The sequence below is a fragment of the Microcaecilia unicolor genome, chromosome 2 (assembly GCF_901765095.1).
Source record: "Microcaecilia unicolor chromosome 2, aMicUni1.1, whole genome shotgun sequence".
NCBI lineage: Eukaryota > Metazoa > Chordata > Amphibia > Gymnophiona > Siphonopidae > Microcaecilia > Microcaecilia unicolor.
Genome location: NC_044032.1, coordinates 62,687,482 through 62,701,097, shown reverse-complemented (window position 1 = coordinate 62,701,097; position 13,616 = coordinate 62,687,482). Strand labels below are relative to the sequence as shown.

The window sequence follows — 13,616 nt, the reverse complement described above, 5'->3', positions numbered from 1 at the left end:
AACCTAGTCCACAGTTTGTTTGGTTTTTTTTTTTCCTTCTCTCCCTTAATTTGTGGTATCGTTTTGTGAGCATGCTCAATAGGTTATTATGTGGGGCTTTCCTTTTAAAACATGCTTAAAGGCCTGATGATGCAATGTACTAGCAGGAGTGCAAGCTCTGCATTTAATTTACAAATTGCCCCTTCAACGCTTAATTTTTGCAATATTTATATATGGTTTCTTTTATGTGTTTGACGCAGAATGGAAAGGCATATATTCTCCTTGGATGTATAAATGAAAAATACAAGAGATGCACCAGACCATCACAATTTTCTTTAAAGATACAATAAATGGCTACACAAAGCAGATAAGTACCATAGCAGCAGAAAAGTGGATTGATCTGAATGTAAGACTTCTTTGCTGTAGCAACTGACATCACTAAGGGAACTGCTGGATAATCTGATGCATTTCCAATTAGAAATCCCCACTAGGGATATAAATCAATGTTCTTACTGCTCATTAAAGAGTTCAGCATTTCATTTTCAAACATCTGAATCTGAAGGTGTGCTTATCATGCTCTGTAGACAAAACCGTGACTCGGGTGGCTAGAAGCGTAAGTTTAAAACACCTATTGAGAGACTGACTCATGAAGCACGACGGTAATTGCTATGCAGATCAATAAATGACAGCAATTCACCCATGAATCAACGTCACATTTGTTAAATTAGCTATGTGGCAAGCACTAAAACACATGCAAGCAATTTAGGATTTTCAAAGTCAGCTACAATCCAATTAGAATTTGAATCCAATTTCATTTTGTTTAATGGATATTTGCAGTGCATGGCTCAAGTTTTGTAACACACTGGACAGTTTTAACGTAAAAGTGGGATATACACTGCAAAATTGTAAAGCTAAAATAATAAGGTGGCATGTGAAGGAAAAGGTGGCTAAGTAGACATCAGCAAGGTAAGTTGGTTTATCCTATCATATGAATCATTCCATATTATTCTGAATAACTTGCTTCCAAGAAGGTTGTGAGAAAGAACAGCCTGGATGTGGTTGTTTGTATTTATTTAAATGCCAGAATTCTAAAAATAAGACTGGAGAATTAGAGTGTAAGGCACTACGGGAGTCTTTTACAAAGGCTCGCCAGCATTTTTAGCATGCGCTGAAAATTCACATGCGCTAAATATTAAGATGCCCATAGGAATATAATAGGCATCTTAGCGTTTAGCACACAGTAATTTTTAGGGCGCACTAAAAACACTAGCGTGCCTTTGTAAAAGGGACCCTAAATGAAGACAGACGTTGGGTCATTTCCATAACTGGGTGTTGCAATTTGGGTGCACCGATGCCATTTGCTGTGTATGTGGCTCTCCCAAGTCTACCAAGCGAAGGAATGGTCTTGACATCCAGAGGTGCCCAGTTCAAGTCCCACTGCTGCTCCTTGTGATCTTGGGCGCCCTCCATTGCCTCAGGTACAAACTTAGATTGTGAGCCCTCCAGGGACCTGAATGTAACTCACCTTGAGCTACTACTGAAAAAGGTGTGAGCAAAACCCAAATAAATAAATAAATAAAATAATTTTATAACTGCATCTGTGCGCCCAGATTCCATTATAGGTCACTAGTCGAAGTTGGCACTGGCACCCCTAAAATGTAGATTTGAACAGTTATACTACCAACAAGACCTCTATAAGGACCCTGTTTACTAAGCAGCGTTACAGGCACATTAACATTTTTAACGAGCGTTAACCATGTACGCGTGCTAACCATGTATTTGCCTACAATATCCCTACAGGTGCCTACACGATTAGCACGTGCACTGAGTGTAGGCACGCTAAAAGCACTAATGCACCTTAGTAAACAGGGCCCTAAGTCTTTAAACTTTTCACTGATAAATTCTGAAAATATTTCTCCACTCTTTATTAGTTAACATGACATTATATCAAACAAATTTGCATTAGATGGAGGAAAAAATCTCAGTGAAACAGTTGCCTATATGATGTCAAAGGCAAAACTGTGATCACTTTGTCTACGGGAGGCGTAACTGTTGGTACCTACATATGGCAGTTTAGCGCATACTTTACAGTGCTTTGAGGCCCTTTTACTAAAGACTAGTGCGTGCTAATGGACAATAGCGTGTGCTAAGTGCCATGTGGCCCATAGGTATAAAATAGGAAACGCAGCATTCGGCATGTCCTAATGTCTATTAGCTCATGCTAAGCTTTAGTAAAAGGGCCCCATGCTCCACCTACTTACACACTCCCAAATTCTGTATAGGTCTCCCAAAGTGGGTGTGCCCTTCTGGGCGCAGATCACAGATCCACACATATACTGATTGGTTTAATAGGTGGCAGTAATTAGGAGTTACGCACAGATATGACCTACAGCCTTATTTTATAACCCACGTGCCTAACTTATCTTGCGTGCAACTCTAAAGGGGGTGCAGCCAGGGGAGGAGCATAGGCAGGTCAGGGGTGTTTACAGGATTTGGGCATGCAGCAGGGGCATAGCCAGACTTCGGCGGAAGGGGGGGGCCAGAGCCCGAGATGAGGAGGCACATTTTAGCCCCCCCCCCCCCGCCAACTTTGACGACCCCTGCCAACGACCCTCTCGACCCTCCCCCCTCCCGCCATTGCCGTGGGCTACCTTTGCTGGCGGGGTCCCCAATCCCCGCCTGCCGAGGTCCTGTTCTTCTTCCAAAGGCTTCGTTCTGATGTCCTGCATGTCAGACTCACAGAAACAGAAGAAAGCCTTGCAGATCAGCTGATCTGCAAGGCTTTGTTCTGTTTCTGTGAGTCTGACGTCCTGCCAGAAACAGAACGAAGCCTTCGGAAGAAGAAGAGGACCTCCTTGGCTGGCGGGGATTCGGGAGCCCGCCAGCAAATGTAGCCCACAGCAACGGCGGGTTGGCGGCGGGAGGTGGGGATCGAGAGGGTCGTCGGCAGGGGGGGTACAGGGCCAAATCTACGGGGCCCAGGCCCCCCCGGCCCCATGTAGCTATGCCACTGGCATGCAGTCATAGAATACATGCATTTCCAAACCTCACAATAGTTGGATGTGAGCATCTACACCAGTCTTTGGCTGGTATAACTGCTTGCGCCCACAGTTAGGTGTGAAATTGTGCACTAAGAGGAAGATTCTATATAAGGAGCCTAAAAAAAAATCGGCATGGAAATCAAAACTGATTAAGTGTATTCTATAAGAAGTGACTAGATTTAGGTGCAGTTTACAGAATACACTTAGTTTATATCTCAGTGCCTAAAACTACACGCCTCCATTTACACCAACAAAAATGTGTAATAAATTGTGCTGCGTAGATTTAGGCATATTGGGCCATATTTTATAACTATGTGCATTAATTTCAGAATGCCCACGAAATGCCTATTTTCCCCGCCCACAACCACGCCTATTTTTGCCTGCATGCATTAGAAGTTAGGCGCACTGCATTACAGAATGCACTTAGCGAGTTGTGCGTGTAAATGCTAATTATTGACAATTAGTGCTCATTAATGCTTGTTAAGAGCTGTCAATGCTGATTAGCTTAAGCCATTTAAGTTATGCGTGTTATAGAATACACTTGGATTTTGACACAGATCTCTAGGCGCACTATATAGAATCTGGGGGTGAGCTAGTATTCTAAAAAGACAGCTCTACATGGAACTGCCTTTATAGAATTCGTGCTTAGCACCCATCGTTCCAGTGCCTAACTTTGAGCGACTTTTACTAAATTCTCCAAGCGACCGCTGCGCATAAGTTACAGAACAGTGCCTAGAACATACACGCATAATTGCTAGTAGCTTATAAATTAAATGTGCAATTAGGCATGCAAAAAAAGCCAATTCTGTAATAGAATCTAGGCGCTTAGGTTCTGTTATAGAAAACTATCATAACCAGCTATCAACCTGCCTAAATTTTAATGCAGGAGTACATGTATCTAAGTGCGACAGGAAGATGTGGGCACAGTATTCTGTAAGTTATGCGCTTAAGTGGGAGCCCTGCCTATGTGCCACTCCTGTGTATGCCCCCTTGCAAATCTGCAGCATCTAAATTAAGCACATATTTCCAGAATAGTGCTTAGATGCTATATTAACATTTTCCTGGAAAATGCATACATATGTACTTAGATGCTAGCAGTTTAAACATTTACACACATAACAGGTGTAAATGTGAATGCCTAGGTTAGAGGATTACTCTTAACAGGGGTAATGTTATGAAGTCATTTTCATGCTTATGTGGCTTCTTATAAAATGTACTTGCCATGACTTGTAGGTATGTCCAGGGATGGAGCTTTGGCAAAGTTTGCACATAAGTGTGTTGATTATAATAAAGTCAATCTGTGTGTGTTCTTTGAATAATCTAAGCAAGAGATGGTGATAATATATGCGCCTGCAAGGCAGGCACAATTTCTTCTGCATATACTATTATTTTATAAAGACACATAGATGCCTATGAGGCATATTTTCAAAGCACTTTGGGAGGCTAAGTTCCATAGGTTTCTATGGAACTTTGGGAGGCTAAGTGCTTTGAAAATGAGCTTGTATGTGTATTAATAAAATAGTACCCACGTAGGCACCTATTTACTCTCTTAAACCTGGCATCATAAAATGACCCTCAATGAGGGTGATTTTATTATACGGTGCCTAACTTAAAAGAACAGGAAGGTGGCTAATTTATAAAGACACATAAGTGCCAATGGAGCTGATTTTTGAAGCAGATAGATGTCTCAAAATGGCCAAAAGTAGTCCATTTGCCAAAAACATTTGTTACGATTTTCAAAAAGATACAATTTGGAAGTTTTCCATCGAGTTTGTCCAAATAGCAAAGGGGGGGGGGGGGGGGGGGCATGTTTTGGGCCGGGACTAGGGTGGGCCCAAAATTAGGACATTTTCCAACAATGATGAACAGAAAGACATGTTCAAGTCAAAAAAGAAGGATGTTTGTATTTAGACCTGTTTCAATCTCATCCAAGGAACAAAAAGGTACTCTGACTGGCCAGCTGACCACTGGAGGGATTAAGGCTTGACCCCTCCATAATCCCCCAGTTGACACTGACCCCTTCCACTCTCCTAAGAACAGAAACTGAAAGGGGATACCAGGTGCTATAACAGTATCAAGTATTATGGGCAACCAACAAAGCAGCAAGCAGCTCCCAGGAGGAGCAAGTGGTCAGAGCCATAGACTGTGAACAAGGGGATCCGGGTCTAAATCCCACTCTACCTAGCAATTTGTGATGGAAATTGTGAGCTCTCTAAATACCACAAACTACCTACTGTACCTACATGTAGGAGGTACCTACAGGCTTGAAGGCTATTGTAGTGGTGTACAGTGAGGTACACTAGGTTTTATTCTATTTCTGGAGGGCTCACGATACAAAATAGAGGAGTTATGATGTGAATTCTACCTAGGTGCCATTGTTTAAAGTCCACTGCACTGACCATTAGGCTGCACCTCTTATCTTCAGGGACGTCTGTGTGGCCATTTCTCTCAAAATGCCAGGTAGATGTTCTTTTGCCTGATTTTTAGGCATTTTTAAGATGGACATGTTGGTTTAGAAAATGCCTCTTCTTTTTAGATGTCTTCTGTGCAAAAATGACCATCTTCAAAACAGCGACCCAGACATTTTTCCGGTAAGAAAATGGCTCTAAGATAGACTTTTTTGGGATGTAACGAGCGAAACCTCCCAATTTGGACTTGGATGACTTATTGAAACCAGATTGTGAGGAATGCAAAAATACTGTACTTTTCCAAATAATCTGATAATTTCATAGCCACCAACCTCCCCATCAACTTGAGAAAAAGTGAGATGGAAATCACAGGTCGATAATTAGTAACTAACCCCCCCCCCTGTTTACTAAGCCGCCATTCACAATGAATGGGCTGTGTCAGCATTGCTGTGTTGCTTAGTAAACAGGGCGGTAAGTCAGTGGCTTTTTTTTTACAATCCTTCACATTTGGGGTAACAACAATTTCCCCCACTCCGCTGGAAAACTCCCCATTCACAATAGTGACTGTATCCAGAAAAATAATAAAGTTCTAAATTGCAAAGTACCTGGCTTTTTAACACATAAAGGGGACAAGTGCCTAAAACACAAAATGAAGTTACATATTTCTTATAAAGAAAACTAACATTAGACCATTCTAATGGAGCAAAATGTGACCAAATTCTGTTTACTAGGACAGGGAAGTACTTAAAAAAGAATTTTAACTGTAAACTCTACTGTCAAACTCATGTCTAACAGAAATAATCTTTGAACTAAAATAATCTGATAGTTGAGAAGCTGAGGGATGTTTATCCTGACTCACATTTGTACAATCACTGGTATCAGTAAGATCAGAGAGAACTTTAAAAGAACTTTATATCCATCTACTTTCCCCCAATTAATTTCAAGTAATATTCCTTTCTTTTAATTTTTAAAGCATATTTATATTCTTTATTGGCTGTCCTCAAAACTAATTGAGATTTAATCCAAATGCGTTCCAATTTTCTACACTTATGCTTCAATTCCACTAGTTCATTGTCGAACCATTTGTCAAATGGTATAAAGCTTTAAATTTCAGGATATGGTAGGGGTGTGATAGGAATATCGGCACATACCCAGACGTGGGGTATGGGGGTCAGTGAGGGGATGTTCAGTCTACTTAGCTACTGATAATAAATTGAAGGCTATAAGAGTCCAAGTCTCTAACTATTGACAGTTGTTTGGTTTGCCGTCTTTGGATTGAACAAATGGGTTGTGAGGAAGGTTCTTCATAATCGACTTGAGTTTTGTACTTGGAATGTTTCAATTGTTGTGCTTCTAGGATATTTATTGTTGTACCAAGCATTATTTGATTAAACGCAGACTTAATAATAAGGGGGAAGTGGGGGTTGGGACAAATTAAAAGGAAAATGGGCTGACGTAGTTCATGTTTTGCCATTGTATCTTATTTGTTGGTTGTATTTGCCCATTGCCAATAAAAATTGTTTAAAAATAATCTAAACTGGTCAAACTGAATATATTTTTGAATCCTGTTCAACTTTCTCAAACTCAAATGTGACACCACCATATTGATCTGTGGTTTCATGAACATACAAACATCAATCTTTCTCCCTCCTTTGCTCTGCTCTTCATTTTCCTCTGGTGATTTCTCACAAATTCCTCTCTCCTCTCCTTTTTATGCTCTCTCATCCTGTGCCCTCTCCTCTTATCCTTGTGTTCACACTAGCCTTTTCCCCTGTAATTATTTTCTACCCACCTTCTGATTATAACTCCTACCTTGCCTAGCTCACTCTCTCATCCTTCAACCCAATTATTCTCATCCATACTAGCATCTTGTTTATGCCCCCAATCCTCCTTGTTCACTACCTCCCTAGCTGATTCTCACCCTCCCTGATTCATCCAGGTCACGTCCTCGTTGAGCCTCCCTGCTCACCTTGTTCATTCCTTAGCTCCTTTGCTCACTTTGACTCTCAATCCCAAGTGTCCCACTCTCCCTTATATTCTTACCCCTACAGTCCCTTTTGCTCGTGTACCCTATCTCCCCGCCTTGGTTTATTCTTTAGCACTCCCTCTCCAACAGATCATTTTTCCTCAGACTTTAAGTTTTCCCACCCCCATCCCTTTCCCCACGACCTTGCAACCCACCCTCTTAGAGCAGGTGGAAAGCAGTTGCAACATTTTGTCCTATCCAATATTGTAGCTCCTCCCCTTACCCTTGTTATTCTTGTCAAGTCCTCTTGTTCGCTTTTTGTTCTCTTTTCTTTCTACTTTAGACTGATGCCGCTCTGAAGGTCCTCCCATAAAGAGGGGTAGTAAAACCTTAATAAATTAAGATCTGCAAATGCCTGCTTTCAGCTCCGCTGGTTCACTAAACTTTTACTCTGCAGAGGCCCTGTAAGTCTCCAGAGACCAGCCAGACCCATTTTGTGCAAAACATTTTAGCGAGTCAGTGGAGGAGGAAACGAGCAATCATATAGAAGTGCTGGCGCTACTTTCCTCCTACTGTGACAGGATGGTTAAAGAATCCAGGGAAGGGGAAAGAAGATATTTTAACTATACTACCAGCTACAGCTCTGGCTTCATGTAGCCCTAGAGGTCCATCAGGAAACCCCTGTTCTCTTTATGGTTCAATCTACTCCTGGCGCCAAGGTTTGAGGCACTGAAAAGAAGATTCAGGGCATGGGCCCCATCTGTCCACAGGTAACTATGCTTCCTGATCTTTAAGGTTTTCACTATAGTTTTAAAGGTCTCTTCTTACTTATTATGTATAAAATAAGCATGGTACCCTGATTTAACTTAGCAGACTGACTGGCTCAGTGTTAAAACGGGTGTAGTACTCCTCACATTTCATATGATTTCCAGATGGTAGCAGGCTCTGTAATTTTGATCAGTGCTTACACTAAACTTGGCCGATGCCACTGTGTTGTCCTGTTGTTATGGTTGACGTAATAAGTACGGCCCAGGTTGTCTACCTTCTCTTCCCATCCTGGTGGCATTGGTGGCGCTGGCAGCTCTTGCTGACGCTGAGAAGCAGAGTCATTTGCATCAACCACATCCCATACCTGTTTGAAAACAATTAACAAAAATGTATGCATAAATAAAAACATCTGGTTAGATTTTACTTCAAAAATATATAATGTACCAGAAGGAAGCCAAGGTATTCCAACGTTAGTAAGACATATAATTAAATGATCAAGACAGCTATTGTTTGAAAGTAATTTTACCCCTTACAAAAAAAAGAAACAATTGTATGTCCCCTTACTTCTCTTCACCCAAAAAGTAAAATGAGCAAGCAAATTTTAGATAGAAGATGTCAATGAACCGTTGTTGCTTTATATAATACTAGTAAAAAAGGCCCGTTTCAGACAAAAATGAAACGGGCGCTAACAAGGTTTCCCTCGGAGTGTGTATGTTTGAGAGAGAGTGTGTGTGTCAGAGAGAGAATGAGAGAGACAGACAGAGTGTTTGTGTGAGACAGAGAGTGTCTGTGTATGTGTATGACAAAGAGACAGAGTGTGATAGACAGAGAGTGTGTCAGAGAGAGTGTATGTGAGACACAGTGAGTGTGTGCCCCCCTTCTCGCAGGCCCCCCTCCCCACCCCCCCACCTCTCTGGTCTCAGGACCCCCTCCCCCACCTCCCTCTCCCCTGCCCCCCCTCCAGCCTTCCATGTCCAGCGACCCTTCCCTCCCCCCCGCACATCAAATCCCCTCGCCACCCACACCTGCCACTGGTAATGCTGTCCAGCCGCTGCTGCTTCTCCTGTTGAGCAGCAGCAGCCGCTACAAAAAGAAAAAAAGCAATAAATGTTTTTAAACATCAAACGTGGCACCGCAGACAGCCATCAGGCATTGGCTGTCGGCTCTGCAGCCGTTCCTCCTCTCGCCTCTCACGTCGCTGCGCTCCTCCGGGGGGGGTCTTATTCCAGGGGCAGTGACGTGGAGGCGAGAGGAGGAGCGGCTGCAGAGCTGACAGCCAATGCCTGATGGCTGTCTGCAGTGCCGCGCTTGACGTTTAAAAACATTTATGGCTTTTTTTCTTTTTGTAGCGGCCGCTGCTGCTCAACAGGAGAAGCAGCAGCGGCCGGACAGCGCTACCAGTGGCAGCTGCAGGTGGCGAGGGGGTTGATGTGCTTCGGGGGGGGGGGGGGGGTATTGATGTGCTTCGGGAGGGGAGGGGGGTGTTTGATGTGCCCGGGGAGGGGTGGGCTTGGGCGATGCACCGAGGGGGTGTTTGAGCGGCGCACTCATAGCTGATTCCCAGGCAGGAGGAGGAGTAGGGAAACACGCGGATCAAGTTGCTCTGCGTGTTTCCCTACTCCTTCCCCTGCCTAGGAATCAGCTGTGAGTGACGTCAGCCTGGCTACGGAGCCTAGCTCAGCAACTCCAGGAGCCACTGACACAGGCAGTCACTCATTAGAATGTTGGTGGTGAGAATTATTATATAGGATAATTATACTGGATTTTTTTAATACTATATACTTCATGCATAGCTATGGCTGATACTTACCTGTTACTCTTAAACTGTATTGTAATAACAGAAGACCCACTAGAAGACCTGGCCTAACCAAGGCTAGGGAGGACAAATGTACCACAGATTCTCCGGCACACAAGGCGGGCCAATAGCCCCTTGAGGCATCCTCCCGCCTAATATCTGAGATCAGTCCCCTCCCTCGGAAGACAGATGATCATGCTGCTTAAACAGATGACAAAAATAACACCGTTGTCACATAGACCAACAACCCTGGCACAGCCACGGCTCCGAGAAGCTGAAACTTGTAGTGCAGCAGACAAAACCACTCCGCTCCTGGACTTTGCACCACCGCTCCAGTTGACGCAGGATCCCTCAGGCCATAAGAGTGGCAGCAGAGAGAGTCTCATCCCCAGGCTGAATCCTGGAAGTCCCTCCTAGAGATTGCAATGAGGAGATGCCGTGACCGGCAGCAAATCCTTCTAAGGAACATGACTGAGGGACTGCACCAAGAGGAGAGATTGCCCCTAGGCTTGCCGTAACCCTGTAGTCAAGATAACCTGTAAATAGCGAAAGATAGGCTTGCCGTAACCCTGCAGTCAACATAACCTGTAAATAGCGAAAGACCTGCGGAAGATCAACAGAGTTCCCGGGATCCGAATGTAACTCCTTGACTTTTCAACTGTTGATCAAAAAGTCAATAGGTTCCCAGATACAAAGAAAATAAGAAACAAACAGCTGAATCCAAAGTGAGGAAACCACTGAAAAGCCAAACACCTCCTCCTAGGCAGGTATCAACTATTCAGAACGCATCAAGAAATCCTGTATCTCTCAGGAAAAGTGCAAACTGGTAGAAAACTTGGCTGATAGCATGAAGATCCAAAGGTTTCGCCTACTGCTCAATCTTCAGCCTGGGGGCCTCCACCTAGAATAGTTTTAGGGGAAGATAGTGAGGGTACTGATGAATAAGGTACTGCTACTGGAAGCAGAACAAGGAAAACAAAAACTGTTGCCCGAGAACCTGGTTTTACTACTGCTCTTTACAGGAATCAGTCAAACTGAATTTGTGAATGCAGCAGCAGAAGTACCAGAAGACAACAGAAGTCCCCCAACGCTGAAAGATGTGTGGTAAAAAAAAATAAAGTAAAAGGTCCTGATAGAAAGACCAACAGACAAGGGAAAAGTGACTTAATATTAGATAGGCCACCATCTGCAAATGGCCATCTTTATGAATCTCCTGGAAATGGAGAGGAAATGCTAATGGAGAAAATATTCATGGAGATGAACAGAATTATAAACTATGGTTCTGTCGAGATAATATATGAGCGGAAACCTTCAAATTCAGAATATATAGAACAGCAAAGGGAAGTGCAGAAATTCTCCAAAGCAGCGATGACAGAAGAAACTGTGATTCATCCCAAGTACCTGGTATTACAAACTCCTAACGATGAATGTTGTGCACTCTGGTGCTTTGAAAACAAAGTCTGAGTTTTTACAGATACAGAAAACAAGAGAAAATGAGCTGCCCCCACAGACCTCTGTGAATATATGTTTTCCTTCTACAAATACATCTGCCTCCCCTTGTTCCTTCTCACCCAGTACTCTCTTGCCCTTAATTGTCTTGTCTGTCTGTATTATTTTTAGATTGTAAGCTCTATTGAGCAGGGACTGTCTCTCTATGTCAGGTGTTCAGTGCTGCGTGCGTCTGGTAGCACTATACAAATGTTAATAATAATAATAATAAAAGATGTTATAGTACATAAAACAGTAGCGTCTCGAGACTCTCCACTGGACTACAGGGATTCTAACAACACATCAGATAATTCAATGTGAACCATATTATTGCTCTGTTATGAAGACAGAAATTAGAAAAAAAAAAGTTTAGAAGAAGAAAGTCCTTGAGACCAAGGGGCTCACTACATCTACCACCTGCTGGAGACTGAGAATAATGAGGTTTTAAGGGGCTGAGCATGGGTCTTATAGGCTTGCTCAAGAATCAGTGTTCTCAGTCTCCACCTGCTGGTAGGCGTGCATAACCCATCAGTCATTCTGGGCCGGTTCGAAGGGATGCTAAGGGAAAGCATTTCAATAAGAATTGAACACCAGAACAAGAAGCCCTATCAGTGGTATAATTTAGGATTACATCAAAGAATGAGTAAGGTTTCATGTTGATTGCTTCCCCTTTTCAATTTCTACAACTTATTAGTCTGATTGAGGGATGAGCTTAATTAAAGTTAAAAAAAAATATATATATATATATATACATACTTTTTTTTTTAATCTCCAAAATGTGTACACTGTAAACCAGTAACATACACTCACAAATAAGTAGTTCAGGTAGACTGACCTGCTGCTTTAACTGCTACGGCTGAATGCACCACAGGCTGAAATCTCAGTCCCACCAATAAGTTAACTGGACAAATCTCTCTTGTCGTCCTCCTCCTCCACTGCTAACTCCAGGCTTCGCTCCTTTTCTCTCGTGGCACCTTATGCCTGGAATAGACTTCCTGGACCTATACGTCTAGCTCCATCTCTACCTGTTTTCAAATCTATGCTGAAAACCCACCTTTTCACTACTGCTGTTGGCTCCTAGCCACAATTGCCCTCCCCTTGTCCCTTCCTCCCTTCTCACCCATTACTTCCCTTTCCTGTAACTGCCTTATCTGTCTGTATTATTTAGATTGTAAGCTCTTTTGGGTAGGGACTGTCTCTTTGTATCAGGTGTTCAGCGCTGCGTGCGTCTGGTAGCACTATACAAATGCTAATAATAATAATAACTATGAAAATGCAGGTCTGCCATAAAGAAACAGAGGCAAATACATCAAGAGTGCTAGACTGAAAAGGGATTACCCAGTGTGTATGGTAATAAGGAGCTGCCAAACAACAAAAGACAAATTGGAAAGACTTTACAAAAGCATTTATCTTACTGAGGTAAATCCAAAGGGATAACTTCCAATGGCAAAGTGGACAAAAATAAAGAGCTGTGCAAACTGGACATAATTGATTATAGGTGAGGGAGAATTCTTGTGAGTCAAAGCAAATGATTAAAGTGAATTTCTGTGGGTTCACGCCATGGCTTAGGCTCTTGTGCCATGGTGTGAGGAATCTAGTTTGAGATCCTCTGTTCATTAGGGCAGGGGTCCTCAAATCCAGTCCGAGGGCCACAACCCAGCCTGGTTTTCAGGATTTCCACAATGAATATGTATGAGATCTATTTGCATTCACTGCTTCCAATGGATTTGAGGACCCCTGCATGGTCTTGGTTTTTACTTGGTTGCAGGGCAGTCAAAGGGTTTGGTTTTCAGGATATCCCTATGTAATGGAGGTACTAGGCATGAAAACCTCCTTCATGCATGTTCATGAGAGATATCCTGAAAACCTTACTTTGTTTTATTAATTTATTTTTTTTTATCACCTTTTGAAGAAATTCACCAAAGGCTGTGTATTGCTAAAACAACCTGGGCATGGGCAATAAGCAATTACATAAGTAAAAACACTCAAACAAGAGTACACATGCTACTTCCAATGTCAACACAACACATATTAAAACATCTAAACAGCACATGGGGTAAGCAGAGGTGGAATATAGAGGATAGGTAAGATAGAGAAACAGGTGTTTAGACCGAAGATAAGCATGACTAAGGAAAAACTGCACACGGAGTCATAAAAGGTGATTGTGTTGT

General features: G+C 42.7%; 1 protein-coding gene across 3 annotated transcripts in view; it reads right to left on the bottom strand.

Moving 5' to 3' along the window:
* The window catches only part of NEDD4L (NEDD4 like E3 ubiquitin protein ligase), a 757,870-nt gene that overhangs the window by 202,807 nt on the left and 541,447 nt on the right, over positions 1-13,616 (bottom strand). For all 3 annotated transcript variants that reach the window (XM_030192990.1, XM_030192991.1, XM_030192989.1), the window contains one exon: positions 8,363-8,526. In XM_030192990.1, coding sequence (XP_030048850.1) covers positions 8,363-8,526 — 164 coding nt within the window. The remainder of the gene's footprint in view (positions 1-8,362; positions 8,527-13,616) is intronic.